This window comes from Panulirus ornatus, chromosome 40, assembly GCF_036320965.1.
Source record: "Panulirus ornatus isolate Po-2019 chromosome 40, ASM3632096v1, whole genome shotgun sequence".
NCBI lineage: Eukaryota > Metazoa > Arthropoda > Malacostraca > Decapoda > Palinuridae > Panulirus > Panulirus ornatus.
In genome coordinates this window covers 4,795,009-4,814,783 of record NC_092263.1, presented here as the reverse complement: position 1 = coordinate 4,814,783, position 19,775 = coordinate 4,795,009, and the positions used below count along the sequence as shown (strand labels likewise).

Sequence of the window (19,775 nt, the reverse complement as noted above, 5' to 3'; positions counted from 1 at the left end):
AGAGATAATGAGGTGCAATAGATGGGTGAGAGATAATGAGGTGCAATAGATGGGTGAGACATAATGAGGTGCAATAGATGGGTGAGACATAATGAGGTGCAATAGATGGGTGAGACATAATGAGGTGCAATAGATGGGTGAGAGATAATGAGGTGCAATAGACGAGTGAGACTGGCCAGCTGCCTGAGTGAGAGTCTGCATAGCAAGAACCTGGATGTGGACCCTCATCATCCACGCTTCCCGCGCCACCCTCACCCTCATCATCCCGCGCCACCCTCACCCTCATCATCCCGCGCCACCCTCACAGCACACCCCATTTCCCACGTTGTTTCCAGCGGGGTCTCTTCATACCCTGGCAACAGCTGCCGACCGAGCCATCTTGGCCGGGGTTCGCTGACGCTGCCTCATTCTGCCTTTGGCGGCCATCAGAACGAGACGGTCCACTTCTCCTCCTTCCCGCCACATGATGGATTTCTCCTGGCTGTTCTGGTCCTTGCTGCTGGTACTGAGTGTCGCCAGACCTGGGGGGGTGGAGGCCTCGAACCAGAGCCCCCAGGACGATGGTCCGCGTGACCTGGCCTGTCCTGACGCGCAGGACATCTTCCCCTGCGTGTGTTCCTTGAACTCCCAGAATTCGATGGACATGAACTGTTCAGAAGTGACGAGCGAGGACGAGTTAGCTGCCGTGTTCCAGGCAAACTTCCCCTCCACCACCTTCCATAGGCTGACCATCTTCGGCAACAGGCAACTGAGGATCCTCAAGAGCGATGCCCTAGGCAGCGCCACCTTCGAGGAGTTCTGGATCACAGACGGAGCCCTGGAACTTGTGGAGGACAACGCTCTTATCGGCAGCAGCGCCACCGCGGTCCACATGGTCTTCAACTTCAACAATATCGTCCTCTTCCCCTTCAGCGACCTTCACTTCTTCACGTCACTCAAGTCGCTGGATCTAAGACACAACTTTCTGGCTGGGTTCCCCGTGCTGGTGTCGCCCAGTCTGCAGACACTCTACCTCTCCCACAATCCCCTGGGCGGGTTGCCAGGCTCAGCCTTCGTCAATACACCAGAGCTGCTTGATGTTCATCTGTCAGACGTCGGCATCTCTGGGCTGGTCCCTGGTATGAACTACTAACGTCTTAAGCGAACACCTTAACCTCCCGTCTGTACTCGACACTGATTCATTATTCAGTCGAGTCAGGAGTCGACCGCTGTTCTCTTGGTCATACAAACCTCGACAGTCTTTCCTTGGTATGATGTCAAGGATGATAAAAGTCTCGAATTAATCAATTCCATTCATATTGTCTACTGTCAGATGGAGCGGTTGTCACTATACATTTATCCATAATGATTTTCATAATATTCAGCGAGGTGTTATTCACTCCCAGGATGGAATGTTTTTCCTTCTAGACTTCCCAGTCAACATTTGTTCCCAAATATAACAAATGTTGGCATTTTTTACGTTCTCTTGGCACAGAAATATAAAACTACCAACTAAATGTATCTACGTCTTCCCAGTGTCAGGATTGGTTGGTTAACTGATGAATTACATTACACTGTTACTGAAGGATGTATCACATGTTTAACCCATATGAATTGCATTACACTGTTACCAAGGGAGCATTACATACGTAACCCATAATGAATTACATTACACTGTTACCAAGGGAGCATTATATAAATGATGGTGTGCAATTCTTGTATCAGTTAAATACTCTGGCCTCTGTTTACACTATATATCATTGGATTTTCACACACACACACACACACAGTTACCACCCAACCCAGTCACCAGTTCCACCTATCTCAGTCACCAGTCCCACCCATCTCAGTCACCAGTACCACCCATCTCAAGTCACAAGTCCCACCCAACCCAGTCACCAGTCCCACCCATCTCAGTCACCAGTCCCACCCATCTCAAGTCACCAGTCCCACCCAAACCAGTCACCAGTCCCACCCATCTCAAGTCACAAGTCCCACCCATCTCAAGTCACAAGTCCCACCCATCTCAAGTCACCAGTCCCACCCAACCCAGTCACCAGTCCCACCCATCTCAAGTCACAAGTCCCACCCATCTCAGTCACCAGTCCCACCCATCTCAAGTCACAAGTCCCACCCAACCCAGTCACCAGTCCCACCCATCTCAAGTCACAAGTCCCACCCAACCCAGTCACCAGTCCCACCCATCTCAAGTCACAAGTCCCACCCAACCCAGTCACCAGTCCCACCCATCTCAAGTCACAAGTCCCACCCATCTCAAGTCACAAGTCCCACCCATCTCAAGTCACAAGTCCCACCCATCTCAAGTCACCAGTCCCACCCAACCCAGTCACCAGTCCCACCCATCTCAAGTCACCAGTCCCACCCAACCCGTCCCACCCTGTGTGGTGTCCCACACAATCCTTCTCTCATCTCCAACACCTGCTTCACATCTCTCGCCTTCCCACAGGGACGTTCTCTGGTCTCAGGAAGTTGAGGAACGTGGGACTTGGTAGGAACCAGCTGACCCACCTGCCTCCCAGCTCGGTGGACTGCACCCCCGCCACTGGCATGATCGACGTGGGATACAACGAGATAAGCAGCGTCTCCCCCGACGCCTTCCCAGGTGAGAGCAACGAAGCTACACAACTCTGGCTCCTCAACCAGTCAGGTCAGGAACGTTACCAGAGGTGTGTGTTACAGCTGGTCAGGTCAGGAACGTTACCAGAGGTGTGTGTTACAGCTGGTCAGGTCAGGAACGTTACCAGAGGTGTGTGTTACAGCTGGTCAGGTCAGGAACGTTACCAGAGGTGTGTGTTACAGCTGGTCAGGTCAGGAACGTTACCAGAGGTGTGTGTTACAGCTGGTCAGGTCAGGAACGTTACCAGAGGTGTGTGTTACAGCTGGTCAGGTCAGGAACGTTACCAGAGGTGTGTGTTACAGCTGGTCAGGTCAGGAACGTTACCAGAGGTGTGTGTTACAGCTGGTCAGGTCAGGAACGTTACCAGAGGTGTCTGTTACAGCTGGTCAGGTCAGGAACGTTACCAGAGGTGTCTGTTACAGCTGGTCAGGTCAGGAACGTTACCAGAGGTGTGTGTTACAGCTGGTCAGGTCAGGAACGTTACCAGAGGTGTGTGTTACAGCTGGTCAGGTCAGGAACGTTACCAGAGGTGTCTGTTACAGCTGGTCAGGTCAGGAACGTTACCAGAGGTGTGTGTTACAGCTGGTCAGGTCAGGAACGTTGCCAGAGGTGTGTGTTACAGCTGGTCAGGTCAGGAGAGGTACTGGAGGTGTCAGGTCATGTCACATGCCAGTCTGTTACACGAAGCGTCTTGTCACGTTTGTGTGAGGGGTAACAGATGCCCTCAGAGAGATTTGGGAAGGGTCACGTAAAGGCTTGCTGGACCCGAGAGAGAGAGAGAGAGAGAGAGAGAGAGAGAGAGAGAGAGAGAGAGAGAGAGAGAGAGAGAGAGAGAGAGAGAGAGAGCTATTACGACTACATTACTACATTACATGATAAATGTAGTATACGATCTCACCATCCAATCACTCTGGTTTCATTTCAAAGTTGCAAGGCATTATGAGCGCGCCTGACATCTGCAGGGTAAGGTAGGTCTCTTACTACGACAACACACAGGATGTGAAGCAACATCTGTTGTGAAACAGACCCAGACTACGGGCAAGGTGCGTGTGTCTGGATCATACATGTTCTACGAACGCCAGACCAACACTGTGAAGTGAAGGATTTGATGCAGATATTTCATAAATGATTCACTCAGTGAAGAAATGAACCCATCTGGCTACACAGCTGCTGATAAAAAAATGCAATTTGGGTACGAAACCTTCAGCTAAAGAAAATGGATATCTCCTCAGATAAACTATATGGTTAACTCAAATATCCTTCCATATATATGAGGTCTGGAAGTGATGGGTGAGACATGGGTGTAGAATGGGAGTATGGGGAGGCAAGATATGGGCTCATGGGAATAATGGGTCAATATCAGATGTCAAACACCTGCTGGCACGCGTCCTGTCTCTCATGACCAACTTAATGATAAGAAACATCATCATGGTTGGCGCAGGTCATCATCATGGTTGGCGCAGGTCATCATCATGGTTGGCGCAGGTCACTTAAGAAAATGAACGAGCAAACAGTCGTGTACAAACAGTATTGAGGCCCCGTTGTTACAACAGATCTGTTCTTGGGGTCAGGGTATAACCAAACGGTGTAGGCGTTGGTCTGGTCAACGGCTGGGTGTGAACAGTACTGACCTGTGTTACCGTTGTCATCCACAGGTCTGGTCAACGGCTGGGTGTGAACAGTACTGACCTGTGTTACCGTTGTCATCCACAGGTCTGGTCAACGGCTGGGTGTACATCCACCACAACCATCTCAGGTCGCTGCCCGAGGGCACATGGCGAAAGTTGCTCGAGGATGGCGGATATCTGGACCCTTACGGTGAGTCCCAGACCCCAGTAACAGTCTTGCCCCAGTAACAGTCTTGCCCCAGTAACAGTCTTGCCCCAGTAACAGTCCTGCCCCAGTAACAGTCCTGCCCCAGTAACAGTCTTGCCCCAGTAACAGTCTTGCCCCAGTAACAGTCTTGCCCCAGTAACAGTCCTGCCCCAGTAACAGTCTTGCCCCAGTAACAGTCTTGCCCCAGTAACAGTCTTGCCCCAGTAACAGTCCTGCCCCGGTAACAGTCTTGCCCCAGTAACAGTCTTGCCCCAGTAACAGTCCTGCCCCAGTAACAGTCTTGCCCCAGTAACAGTCCTGCCCCAGTAACAGTCTTGCCCCAGTAACAGTCTTACCCCAGTAACAGTCTTGCCCCAGTAACAGTCTTGCCCCAGTAACAGTCCTGCCCCAGTAACAGTCTTGCCCCAGTAACAGTCCTGCCCCAGTAACAGTCCTGCCCCAGTAACAGTCCTGCCCCGGTAACAGTCTTGCCCCAGTAACAGTCTTGCCCCAGTAACAGTCCTGCCCCAGTAACAGTCTTGCCCCAGTAACAGTCCTGCCCCAGTAACAGTCTTGCCCCAGTAACAGTCTTACCCCAGTAACAGTCTTGCCCCAGTAACAGTCTTGCCCCAGTAACAGTCCTGCCCCAGTAACAGTCTTGCCCCAGTAACAGTCCTGCCCCAGTAACAGTCCTGCCCCAGTAACAGTCCTGCCCCAGTAACAGTCTTGCCCCAGTAACAGTCTTGCCCCAGTAACAGTCCTGCCCCGGTAACAGTCTTGCCCCAGTAACAGTCTTGCCCCAGTAACAGTCCTGCCCCAGTAACAGTCTTGCCCCAGTAACAGTCTTGCCCCAGTAACAGTCTTGCCCCAGTAACAGTCCTGCCCCAGTAACAGTCCTGCCCCAGTAACAGTCTTGCCCCAGTAACAGTCTTGCCCCAGTAACAGAGTAACACCATGCCCTTGCCCTGCAGGTAACCCTCTTCACTGCACGTGTGACATAGCTTGGATCCTGCGTAACGCAACTTTCCTACATGAGGTCGACGTATACACGACCTGTGCTGATGGCCATCGACTGGTCGACCTCGACCTTGCTGGGTACGAACATTGTTAACCAGCGTCGCAAACTACCGTTGACCCTCTCCCATCTCCTCCTCGTCACTTCACCCTTAACTACCACGACCAGTGTTCCCTCACCACCAAAGAACTCCAGTTCACTACTACCATAAGGCCTCTGGATGCCATTTGCAAGGACCCCTGAAGCTCCAAGGCTGCGCTACAATCAGTAGGAGGGACAGGATGGAGCCCAGACGAATCTTGCTGATGGCAGCTATGGAAGGGACAGAAGACCACCGCAAGTTAACATGACTGAGAACATTTCTTACCTCAGTCACAAACGATGCAGACCACCACGACCCACTGATGAAGACCACCACCACTACCACAGGTGAAGACCACCATGACCGCTAGTGAAGACCACCACGACCACTGGTGAAGACCACCACCACGACCACTGGTGAAGACCACCACCACGACCACTGGTGAAGACCACAACGACCACTGGTGAAGACCACCACCACTACCACAGGTGAAGACCACCATGACCGCTAGTGAAGACCACCACGACCACTGGTGAAGACCACCACCACGACCACTGGTGAAGACCACCACCACGACCACTGGTGAAGACCACAACGACCACTGGTGAAGACCACCGCCACGACCACCACGGCTACTGGTGAAGACCACCACGGCGATTACTCAACACCTGTATTTACAACGGTGTGAGATGTGTGTATGTACAGCAGGCCAGGTCGGTGTGTGAGATGTGTGTATGTACAGCAGGCCAGGTTGGTGTGTGAGATGTGTGTATGTACAGCAGGTCAGGTTGGTGTGTGAGATGTGTGTATGTACAGCAGGCCAGGTTGGTGTGTGAGATGTGTGTATGTACAGCAGGCCAGGTTGGTGTGTGAGATGTGGTCTCTCATCTTTGTACAATAAACACAACTTATCTAATTCAGTTTAGTGAACTATATCCATGTTACATCCTTGTGTTTGTATACATCAAATACCACATCGTATAGCACCAGAGGTCATGTGTTTACTACTGGTGGTAGCTGAACTGTTGCTGTTGTCAAGGATGTGTTCTACTGATAATCAATGTTGTCTCCTTTTGTTACCATTAAATGAGTTGAAATAACTAGCCACCTGCAGTTTGTACAAGCCATTATCTGGGATGCAAAACAAATTCTATATAGTGGGTGTACACGACACGCCCTCGTGTTCTCTCTTTTCAGCTCCTTCACTCATTTACAATTTCTTTCACCAATAATGAAGGTATGAATGATGTTGACAGACGTGCAGAACTTATGATGTTTACTTCCTCGGGATTAATGTGGGAAATTTGATTATATTTCTACTCCTGGTTGATCAGCAGCTGATCAGTCTCGAGGCTAGTGTGTGTGTGTGTGTGTGTGTGTGTGTGTGTGTGTGTGTGTGTGTGTGTGTGTGTGTGTGTGGTGAGAATGAGACGGTCTGCTGAAGTGATTATGGGTAATTACACACGAAGAAGTACAGCTACAGTACATCTAGTTATGCACAAACAAGGAAGTACATCTAGAGTACATCTGGTTATGCACAAACAGGTTATTTGCTGGAGGACAGTACATGGGAAGGACAGATAACACAAGACCCTGATGGTCTATGACCAGGTTATCTGCTGGAGGACAGTACATGGGAAGGACAGATAACACAAGACCTGATGGTCTATGACCAGGTCATCTGCTGGTGGACAGTACATGGGAAGGACAGATAACACAAGACCTGATGGTCTATGACCAGGTCATCTGCTGGAGGACAGTACATGGGAAGGACAGATAACACAAGATCTGATGGTCTATGACTAGGTTATCTGCTGGAGGACAGTACATGGGAAGGACAGATAACACAAGACCTGATGGTCTATGACCAGGTTATCTGCTGGAGGACAGTACATGGGAAGGACAGATAACACAAGACCTGTGGACTATGACCAGGTTATCTGCTGGTGGACAGTAGTCACTTTCTTCGTCCCAAATGTCACTTCCCCATCCACTGCTCCTCCAAGAGAAATGATGACTGACATTGGCAGTCGTATAGGAAGGTGTGAGAACAGATATTACCGCGATCAATACTCAGCAGGAGGATAGCTCACAGGTGACTCTAGTCTGAAACTTAAGAGAGTTCGAACCCATCCACCAGTCTTCTCCACAAGGGGGCCTCTCTCTCTCTCTCTCTCTCTCTCTCTCTCTCTCTCTCTCTCTCTCTCTCTCTCTCTCTCTCTCTCTCTCTCTCTCCTTAGTTCCCCACCACAGTGGTAGTGGTGCTGGCGAACATCAAGGTATCAGATGACGGAATCTGTGTTACTTTGGGTAAGGTTAGAACGACCGCTTATGAAGTAATTGTAACTATTGTTATACGAGACAAAATAGATTACACGCCTTAGTGATTCTCTCTCTCTCTCTCTCTCTCTCTCTCTCTCTCTCTCTCTCTCTCTCTCTCTCTCTCTCTTTCTCTCTCTGGTAGGCAGCATTCAGTGCCATGTAGAAATTGTGATAAGTTTTATGTTGTTCAGACTTGTAAGGATCTTTCTGTTAAACTTAAGCAACATAAATATAGTATAAGAACGGGACAAGAATCAAATGCCTTGTTTAATCATGTTAAAAACTATGATCATTGTATTGACTGGAGTAACGCCATCTCAGTTCTTAACTCTAACCCTATTACCACGACAAATATCACTGAATCTTCTATTATCAAACGCACAAAGAATTATAATGTTAATATTAGTGATGGTTTATACAAATTGGATAACTTCATTGTCGATAAAATTTGTAAACAATTCACCTTCTTGTCCACATAATAAGTTTATGATACGCTCGTTGACTGTCTTGGACAATCACATGTTTACCAAATGGCGTCCTAGCTACGTCTCTTCGTTGTATATCAACTGATTGTTATATTTCTCTCTTGTGTCTCCCCTGATGATGTGATCATCACACAAAAGTGCACTTGGGAACTCATCGTGTTTCATTTTCCCTGTGGACTCAGAGGAATATATATATATATATATATATATATATATATATATATATATATATATATATATATATATATATATATATATATATATTACCAGTACTGCCTCCATCATATATATCGAGATGGTTTAAATTCGGCTCCTTACTGAGCTAGTCCTTAAGTGGCTGTCAGGTTTGACTCCTATGAATGATGGGGTGAAGAGAGTGGAGAGAGTAAGTGAGCTTGAGAAGGAGACTTGTGTAAGCAAGTACCAGGAGAGACTGGAAAAAGGTGAGAACAAAGGATGTAAGGGGAGTGAGGGAGGAATGGGATGTATTTAGGGAAGCAGTGATGACTTGTGCAAAAGATGCTTGTGGCATGAGAAGCGTGGTAGGTGGGCAGATTAGAAAGGGTAGTGAGTGGTGGGATGAAGAAGTAAGATTATTAGTGAAAGAGAAGAGAGAGGCATTTGGACGATTTTTGCAGGGAAATAATGCAAATGACTGGGAGATGTATAAAAGAAAGAGGCAGAAGGTCAAGAGAAAGGTGCAAGAGGCGAAAAAGAGGGCAAATGAGAGTTGGGGTGAGAGAGTATCATTAAATTTTAGGGAAAATAAAAAGATGCTTTGGAAGGAGGTAAATAAAGTGCGTAAGAAGGGAACAAATGGGAACATCAGTGAAGGGGGCTAATGGGGAGGTGATAACAAGTAGTGGTGATGTGAAAAGGAGATGGAGTGAGTATTTTGAAGGTTTGTTGAATGTGTTTGATGATAGAGTGGCAGATATAGGGTGTTTTGGTCGAGGTGGTGTGCAAAGTGAGAGGGTTAGGGAGAATGATTTGGTAAACAGAGAAGAGGTAGTAAAAGCTTTGCGGAAGATGAAAGCCGGCAAGGCAGCAGGTTTGGATGGTATTGCAGTGGAATTTATTAAAAAAGGGGGTGACTGTATTGTTGACTGGTTGGTAAGGTTATTCAGTGTATGTATGACTCATGGTGAGGTGCCTGAGGACTGGCGGAATGCGTGCATAGTGCCACTGCACAAAGGCAAAGGGGATACGAGGGAGTGCTCTAATTACAGAGGTATAAGTTTGTTGCGTATTTTTGGGAAATTATATAGGAAGGTATTGATTGGGAGGGTGAAGGCATGTACAGAGCATCAGATTGGGGAAGGGCAGTGTGGTTTCAGAAGTGGTAGGGGATGTGTGGATCAGGTGTTTGCTTTGAAAAATGTATGTGAGAAATACTTGGAAAAGCAAATGGATTTGTATGTAGCATTTATGGATCTGGAGATGGCATATGATAGAGTTGATAGAGATGCTCTGTGGAAGGTATTAAGAATATATGGTGTAGGAGGTAAGTTGCTAGAAGCAGTGAAAAGTTTTTATTGAGGATGTAAGGCATGTGTACGTGTTGGAAGAGAGGAAAGTGATTGGTTCTCAGTGAATGTTGGTTTGCGGCAGGGGTGCGTGATGTCTCCATGGTTGTTTTATTTGTTTATGGATGGGGTTGTTAGGGAGGTGAATGCAAGAGTTTTGGAAAGAGGGGCAAGTATGCAGTCTGTTGTGGATGAGAGAGCTTGGGAAGTGAGTCAATTGTTGTTCGCTGATGATACAGCGCTGGTGGCAGATTCGGGTGAGAAACTGCAGAAGCTGGTGACTGAGTTTGGTAAAGTGTGTGAAAGAAGAAAACTGAGAGTAAATGTGAATAAGAGCAAGGTTATTAGGTACAGTAGGGTTGAGGGACAAGTCAATTGGGAGGTAAGTTTGAATGGAGAAAAACTGGAGGAAGTGAAGTGTTTTAGGTATCTGGGAGTGAATTTGGCAGCGGATGGAACCATGGAAGCGGAAGTGAATCATAGGGTGGGGGAGGGAGTGAAAATTCTGGGAGCGTTAAAAAATGTGTGGAAGAAGAAAACGTTATCTTGGAAAGCAAAAATGGGTATGTTTGAAGGAATAGTGGTTCCAACAATGTTATATGGTTGCGAGGCGTGGGCTATAGATAGAGTTGTGCGGAGGAGGGTGGATGTGCTGGAAATGAGATGTCTGGGGACAATATGTGGTGTGAGGTGGTTTGATCGAGTAAGTAATGAAAGGGTAAGAGAGATGTGTGGTAATAAAAAGAGTGTGGCTGAGAGAGCAGAAGAGGGTGGTTTGAAATGGTTTGGTCACATGGAGAGAATGAGTGAGGAAAGATTGACAAAAAGGATATATGTGTCAGAGGTGGAAGGAACGAGAAGTGGGAGACTAAACTGGAGGTGGAAAGATGGAGTGAAAAAGATTTTGAGTGATCGGGGCCTGAACATGCAGGAGGGTGAAAAGCGTGCAAGGAATAGAGTGAATTGGAACGATGTGGTATACCGGGGTCGACGTGCTGTCAATGGATTGAACCAGGGCATGTGAAGCGTCTGGGGTAAACCATGGATAGTTTTGTGGCGCCTGGATGTGGAAAGGGACCCGTGGTTTCGGTGCATTATACATGACAGCTAGAGACTGAGTGTGAACGAATGTGGCCTTTGTTGTCTTTCCCTAGCGCTACCTCGCACACATGAGGGGGGAGGGGGATGTTATTCCATGTATGGCGGGGTGGCGACGGGAATAAGGGCAGACAGTATGAATTATGTACATGTGTATATATGCATATGTCTGTGTGTATGTATATATGTATACGATGAGATGTATAGGTATGTACATGTGCTGTGTGTGGACGTGTATGTATATACATGTGTATGTGGGTGGGTTGGGCCATTCTTTCGTCTGTTTCCTTGCGCTACCTCGCTAACGCGGGAGACAGCGACAAAGTATAATGAATAAATAAATGAATAATATATTACCAGTACTGCTTCCATCATATACATCGGGATGGTTTAAATTCGGCTCCTTAGTGAACTCACACTTAAGTGGCTGTCAGCTTTCACTCCTATGACAAAGGAAAGACCACCTGGGGGTACGTGTTCGAAGTCTTACACTGGAGACCAGCTCATAATTCAGGTCTCAATATTCGCATCGGAAGTTTGGTGTAAACCTGCGAAAGAAGAGATTAAAAAAGTTTCCGGCCAGTATGTGGCACGGAAACTGTCTGGAAATATGTGTAAAAAGAATATATTTACGCTGGAAATAGTACGTGATATTCATACATGTGGAACAGTTTGTGTGTGTGTGTGTGTGTGTGTGTGTGTGTGTGTGTGTATGTGTGTGTGTGTGTACTAAATAATGTTTCTGGAGAGAGAGAGAGAGAGAGAGAGAGAGAGAGAGAGAGAGAGAGAGAGAGAGAGAGAGAGAGAGAGAGTTCTATCGCTAGGTGATAGTCATGGGGGTGTGGGGGTGTGTCGAGTGGTGGTTTCCTCCAGCCAGTTAAAATTTCATGCATCATACGCCTCACAACAGTGAGGTGGACCATCCGGGAGCCACGGTCATGAGGTATCATAGTGAGGCACGTGTGAGTAGCTTAAATGTCCCCCACCCCCCTACACTCACAGTCTTTCGGTCAATATTTTTCACCAATCGATATATATCTTCGAGATTACATATCACTGAGGTGAAAGAGATGCGAGCCAAGTATTGCGTGTTGTTATGAATCAACAACATGTTGGGTCTTTGAGGTTGTTGGTTATTGATATGTAACAGCAAATGACGTTGTACAAAACTGGACGCTAAATCATTTACCAAAATTCTACGCACATAGTATGTACCTTCGATATATCTATTGCTCTAGAGATCTGTCCTCAAACCAAAACACTCGACATCAAACGCCATTTTATCGTTACGACTTAATATTCCACTACGTCACTTGGTGACGCCTCAGTATCATTGTTATAACAACTTAGTGCAATGGTTGATTCATTACACACTCCTCACATGAGTGGTACCATTTCTCTCTCTCTCTCCAACCTCCGTCTTTACAGAGTGTGTTCTGAGCAAGTGTTCCTGTACTGCCACTAGCAATATTGTCTCGTCTTTCTTCGTTTCTCACCATCCAAACCATTACCATACGTCACAACATGTCGCTCTTTCCCTCCATCACGTCTCTTCTCCATTAAACATTTTAATTCTTTTCTTTCTCTTTCCATCTTTCATATCTTTCCTTTCTGTTCATCTGCATGGGTCCACCTTTACTTTCCTCTTCATACATTTCTGTCTCTCCACCAGTATATTCTGTCAGTCACTGTCCCTCCACCAGTATAGTCTACCACTGTTTCTCCACCAGTACAGCCCGTCTATCATCGTCTCTCCACCAATACAGCCTGTCTATCACTGTCTCTCCACCCATACAGCCCGTCTATCATTGTCTCTCCACCCATACAGCCCGTCTATCACTGTCTCTCCACCAATAGAGCCCGTCTATCACTGTCTCTCCACCAATACAGCCCGTCTATCACTGTCTCTCCACCAATACAGCCCGTCTATCACTGTCTCTCCACCCATACAGCCCGTCTATCACTGTCTCTCCACCAATACAGCCCGTCTATCATTGTCTCTCCACCCATACAGCCCGTCTATCATTGTCTCTCCACCCATACAGCCCGTCTATCATTGTCTCTCCAATGTCTCTATACTACCGTCTCTCCACCAGCACAGTCCATACCTCCCTCACCTCCAAGTCCACAAAACTTGCCAATAAACACCACAGTTGTTCACAGGATAGTTTACCCGACCTACCGCACCACAGATCAATATCTCTGACCTCCTGCATCAGTACAGCCATCACAACTTCCATACACAACTTCACCATCATCCTGCACCTCCCAACTGATCTAAGACACAAAGTCTGGGTTTACTCGGCCCGCCGCCCGACCATCTTGCTCTCTCTCTTAACCCATTATAAACTTCAACGCCACTCTGACCCACTTGAGGCAGTGTTTTCTTATTTGATAGACCGTTTGTTCAAACGCCCTTGTCAAAGTTTGGTATCAGGATCTTCTCGCTAAACTTCCCACGTGTGATCTTCTTGTTCCCCTGGTCCCCTTGATTTGCTTTCCTCTATCCAACCATAACATGGCAGCGGTGCCGCGTGGCTCACACACTTTTCTGCCTTACATAAAACACTCAAGATAATGTCATTATTCGTTACACAACAGCTACTTGCCTACAGAACTACAACTCGACATGTGACTTTCCCTGAGCATAGAATCACAACACTGGCAATGGAGAATTGTTGCAATACCCTGTCATCTTCCCTCACACACAGTGTAGGGATGATGTGTGGTACAAAGGACAGTGTAGGAATGAAGTGTGGTACACAGGACAGTGTAGGGATGATGTGTGGTACAAAGGACAGTGTAGGGATGATGTGTGGTACAAAGGACAGTGTAGGAATGAAGTGTGGTACACAGGACACTGTAGGGATGATGTGTGGTACAAAGGACAGTGTAGGGATGATGTGTGTACAGAGGACAGTGTAGGGATGATGTGTGTACAGAGGACAGTGTAGGGATGATGTGTGGTACAGAGGACAGTGTAGGGATGATATGTGGTACAGAGGACAGTGTAGGGATGATGTGTGGTACAGAGGACAGTGTAGGGATGATGTACTACCACTTACTCTGTAAGTATTGTAAAAAATCTCAACAAATCTTCCTCAACATTCTTTCCTCTGTCGTCTTCCTCAACGTTACCCCCATCTTGATGTGCCTCTCCGCGTCACGTCCCAGTAATCTCACCCGATCTCCGGTAACCAGTTACTTTCCACGTGGTAACAATAGTGAGGTTACTGATTTTTTCCCCTTATTTCTTCCAGCTCCCATCGCATGTTCCCTAAGTTGGTACAATTAGGTACAATCCAAGTTACTCTGTTGTTAAGTTGAAAAAAAAACCAGTACCAAGTTAGCACAATTAGAATAGTAAATTACCTCACTACCTTACCTCGTAAGTCAGTGGTGACAGTGGAAGATAACGTGTCTCTTTAGACATCGTTCAACACACCAAACAGTGGGGAACTGCCATCACGACCACACATAAACAAGTGACTGCCAGGTCTAACACCACTGCAACACTCTAGGTCTAACACAATAGCAACACGCCAGGTCTAACACCACTGCAACACTTCAGGTCTAACACAATAGCAACACGCCAGGTCTAACACCACTGCAACACTCCAGGTCTAACACAATAGCAGCAGTCCAGGTCTAGCACCACTGCAACACTTCAGGTCTAACACAATAGCAACACGCCAGGTCTAACACCACTGCAACACTCCAGGTCTAACACAATAGCAACAGTCCAGGTCTAACACCACTGCAACACTCCAGGTCTAACACAATAGCAACAGTCCAGGTCTAACACCACTGCAGCATTCCAGGTCTAACACCACTGCAACACTCCAGGTCTTACACAATAGCAACAGTCCAAGTCTAGCACCACTGCAACACTCCAGGTCTAACACAACAGCAGCATTCCAGGTCTAACACCACTGCAACACTCTAGGTCTAACACCACTGCAACACTCCAGGTCTAACACCACTGCAACACTCCAGGTCTAACACAATAGCAACAGTCCAGGTCTAGCACCACTGCAACACTCCAGGTCTAACACAACTGCAGCATTCCAGGTCTAACACCACTGCAACACTCTAGGTCTAACACCAATGCAACACTCCAGGTCTAACACCACTGCAACACTCCAATCTAACACAATAGCAACACTCCAGGTCTAACACCCCTGCAGCATTCCAGGTCTAACACCACTGCAACACTTCAGGTCTAACACAATAGCAACACTTCAGGTCTAACACCACTGCAACACTCCAGGTCTAACACAATGCAACACTCCAGGTCTAATACAACAGCAACACTCCAGGTCTAACACCACTGCAGCATTTCACGTCTACCACCACTGCAGCATTCCAGGTCTAACACCACTGTAACACCCAAGATTTAACACCACTGCAACATTCCAGGTCTAACGCCAAAACAACACTCTAGATCTAACACTACTGCAACATTCCAGTACTAACACCAATGCAACACCCTAGATTTAACATCACTGCAACATTCCAGGTCTAACACCACTGCAACACCCTAGAACTAACACCACTGCAACATTCCAGGTCTAACACCACTGCAACACCCTAGAACTAACACCACTGCAACATTCCAGGTCTAACACCACTGCAACACCCCAGATTTAACAGCACTGCAACACTCCAAGTATTACACTACTGTAACACTCTAGTTCTAACACCACTGCAACACTCCAGGTCTAACACCAATGCAACACTCCAGGTCTAACACCGCTGTTACACTCTAGGTCTAACACCACTGCAACACCAAATCTAACGCCGCTGCAACACTCCAGGTCTAACGCCACTGCTATACTCCAGGTCTAACACCACTGCAACACTACAGGTCTAACACCACTGCAACACTCCAGGCTTAACACGCTCAGCACTCCAGGTCTAACACCGCTGCAACACTCCAAGTCTAACACCACTGCAACACCCCAGATCTAACACCACAGCAACACTCCAAGTCTAACGCCACTGCAAGACTCCAGGTCTAACACTACTGCAACACTCCACGTCTAACACCACTGTAACACTCCAAAACTAATACCACTGCAACACCCAAGGTCTAACACCACTGCAACACTCTAGGTGTAACACCGCTGCAACACTCCAGTTCTAACACAACTGCAACACTCTACGTGGAACACTACTGCAACACTCCAGGTCTAACACCACTGCATTACTCCAGGTCTAACACCACTGCAACACTCCAGCTCTAACATCACTGCAATACTCCAGGTCTAACACTACTGCAACACTCCAGCTCTAACACCACTGCAACACTCCAGATCTAACACCACTGCAACACTCCAGCTCTAACAACACTGCAATACTCCAGGCCTAACACCACCGCAACACTCCAGGTCTAACACCACTGCAACACTCCAGATCTAACACCACTGCAACACTCCAGCTCTAACAGCACTGCAACATACAGCTCTAACACCACTGCAACAGTCCAGCTCACTGCAACACTCCAGATCTAACATCACTGCAACACTCCAGATCTAACACCACTGCAACACTCCAGATCTAACATCACTGCAACACTCCAGGTCTAGCGGCCTACAGACTAGGCTGCAACTGGCATCAACTACAACAAACACAATAACAACAGCAACACTACTAGCACCATGGATCAGCTGGCTTGATGCACTGGTCGACGTACATACATATGTAAGACACGCTCATAACTTTGGCATACCAATGTTAAGTTTTAATTTTGAAGTAGATCTAGTGAGCAACTGACAGTCTCAAACACTTGTATACTGGCATATCAACAACCATGGCAACCCTGTAAACTGGAATGGCTACAACCATGGCAACCCTGTAAACTGGAATGGCTACAACCATGGCAACCCTGTAAACTGGAATGGCTACAACCATGGCAACCCTGTAAACTGGAATGGCTACAACCATGGCAACCCTGTAAACTGGAATGGCTACAACCATGGCAACCCTGTAAACTGGAATGGCTACAACCATGGCAACCCTGTAAACTGGAATGGCTACAACCATGGCAACCCTGTAAACTGGAATGGCTACAACCATGGCAACCCTGTAAACTGGAATGGCTACAACCATGGCAACCCTGTAAACTGGAATGGCTACAACCATGGCAACCCTGTAAACGGAAATGTCAACAATAATGGCGGATTCCGAGCAAACAAATGACTAGACACATACACGAGGAAGGATTCAGTGTTCAGACATACTCAGAACATTATTTCTTGTCTATCTAACTACTACTACTTCCAACATGGCGAGGCAGTATCAAAAACAATGGCCTCCATACATTCCTATTCTACATCGGTCTCATTCCTTCTATCCCATGCTTGCCTCTCACCCTCCTGAACGTACAGGACCCGATACCCGAGTCTTCTTCACTCCATCCCTCTGTATCCATCTTTGTCTCCCTCTACGTCGGAGGCACAGAGCCTCTTATTCAGTCAGTTTTAACTCATCTTATGTAGGAACACGAACCATTTCAGTATACCCTGGTCGGCTCACTCAGTCATACTTCATTATACCACCACAACACTCTCTCTCTCACACACCGTCATGTACAACACACACTCAACCCTCCGTGCGCTACATAATGATTATCTTCATGCATTCCAACACATTCATACTACTTCCATCTTTTACATTCACAGTCCAGAAGTCTCCCTCCTCAACACCGTATCTTCAGACACATCCATTCCCGACCTCGACTTTAGCTCTCTCTTCCGTCTTATGCCTCACACACATCATCCCTCATGGTCCAGTGGCTCAAAACTTGTGTAACGTTTACACACACACACACACACACACACACACACACTACGGTCATGCAGGAAGGCCATCCAACCTGACAATGACCCCACAAGCATTTGGAGATACTTAAAAGCTCGTTAGAAGTTCACGACTGCTTTATGCACGTAGAGCTACACCACCACGCTAATGCGGGCGAATCATATGACAACGGGGCGTCACTCACCCGAGAAGCGTCACTTCTTAATGCAGTAAACATGTTCAGTTGGCTGTTTAGTAGACGTACACAGTGAGTTGGTTAGCAACGAGTTCACGGCTCCACCGCTCACCTCAGCAACACCCTCCATCAACACCGTCTTCGTCAACAAATGCTTAAAGTTCACTGTCTCTCAAGGCGTCACGGGCGACCGACTCGTGTTGTAAACAGCTGCTTCATCACCAGGTGAAGCAGCTCCACTCATCGCTTCGACCTGAGGAACGCCAACACGTTAAGGCGGATCACAAGTCATTGAACCAATATTAACACAGGAAAATAATGATATAGTGGCTATGTTTGCAAGGTCTGGAATAACCTAACTGGGTATGGAATTAAGGTCGGCTGTGTTGACTATTCTAACCTTACATTTTTCCCTCTGCTTTGATAACTCTCCATTGTCCACTATATTCATCAGTTCATTGACATTTGATTCTGTAGTCAGTGGCTCTGAGCGATCACATAGTGTGCTCTAATATCAACAACCAAACGTGGGGGGGCCATAACCTGCTATACACATTAGCCACACCAGACGAAACATTTTGCACAGATAACGAAAATTCTTCCCTGAACAGCGTTCAGCTGGACTGGCCTACCACTTGCACACACACACACACAAACACCACCGTACATACACAAGGTTCCTCTGGCCACAGCACTGCTTAACAGGTGATGCAGCTGTTCGGTCGGACCTGCACAAAGAATATATCGTTAGATTCTCTGAATAAACTCCTTTGGGATCACTTGTTCGCTTCATGCCGTCCCTGAAGTCAAGGGTTGTGGCATTTCTCGTGAATATAACACAACATGATGGCACTACGACTTACTAAGGTGACCTACATTCAGGTTCTACTGACATCGCTTTCTTTCCCTCAATGAAGCACTTACCTCGGTCAACGACCACTAGGCTCATCCTTAACACTTTACTATACTAGAGCCAGCGAAAAATTCCTACAGTCATTTAGTATACGATTAACGTGAGACCTGATTACCTTCAGCAAAAGGGCTAGGCCAGCTGATCCCTTAAGTCCGTTCGTCAACACAAACACACACACACGTAGCTTTGATCCCTCACCTCACACAGGCCTCCGGGCTTGTGTGGGGTACATTCGACGTCGGAAAAAAGAAGTAGTAAGGTCTTAATATCCCATTGCGAGAATAGAATTAGAACAAATACAAGGATGAAAAGTGTATTCATGTATGTAATATAAGCACACCTTACGCAGATCAGAGCAGCAAATTCCTTTGATAGATATAATTGACATGTGTGCAGAATACTCTCGCTTGTGCAGGGAAGATGTATAACAGGAAGTCCTGGTTCCGTAAACTTTGCATGGAGTCTATTGTAACATGAGGAAGGAAAGGAAAAGTGAATGGATTCGTTGTAGTTGCGTAGCAGGACCCTGAGCGGCGCCACTAGTGTGTACGTCGTCGGATATGTTGACTATTTTTCTCTATCAACGAGACGTTATCACGAAGACGTCATGAATACATTTCAACTTGCATGTACGTGTCTCTCCTGATGTGCCACGTCTCCTTCATAGAACTTGTGTTGACTAATGGTCACTAAAACTGTTTACAAAACAAGTAAAATATAATTCATTTGCTCATATTTTGTCTGCAACTGTGTGTGCAGTAATTACTATAAAGATTGATATCTTTTGTTTACGATAATTGTTTACACAGATTTTTATGTCATCTTTATAATCCAGAGGTCAAAGTTTACAGACAGAGGAAAAATGTTATATATAAGTTCAAAAACCTTCCATGGGATTAACATCT

General features: G+C 46.9%; 1 protein-coding gene and 1 long non-coding RNA gene across 2 annotated transcripts in view; one reads left to right on the top strand and one right to left on the bottom strand.

Annotated features, from left to right (window-relative positions):
- LOC139761326 (uncharacterized) overlaps positions 1-19,078 on the bottom strand; it is a 45,594-nt gene extending 26,516 nt beyond the window's left edge. The window contains exons 1-2 of the long non-coding RNA XR_011715498.1: positions 18,986-19,078; positions 17,967-18,210 (exon numbers count right to left, since the gene is read on the bottom strand). This is a non-coding gene — a long non-coding RNA (uncharacterized lncRNA). The remainder of the gene's footprint in view (positions 1-17,966; positions 18,211-18,985) is intronic.
- LOC139761325 (oplophorus-luciferin 2-monooxygenase non-catalytic subunit-like) lies at positions 381-6,634 on the top strand. The gene is made up of 4 exons (XM_071685391.1): positions 381-1,118; positions 2,447-2,602; positions 4,331-4,435; positions 5,404-6,634. Exons 1-4 carry the CDS (start codon positions 464-466, stop codon positions 5,541-5,543), a joined length of 1,056 nt encoding a protein of 351 aa, XP_071541492.1. The 5' UTR covers positions 381-463; the 3' UTR covers positions 5,544-6,634.
- Positions 19,079-19,775: the final 697 nt, after the last annotated feature.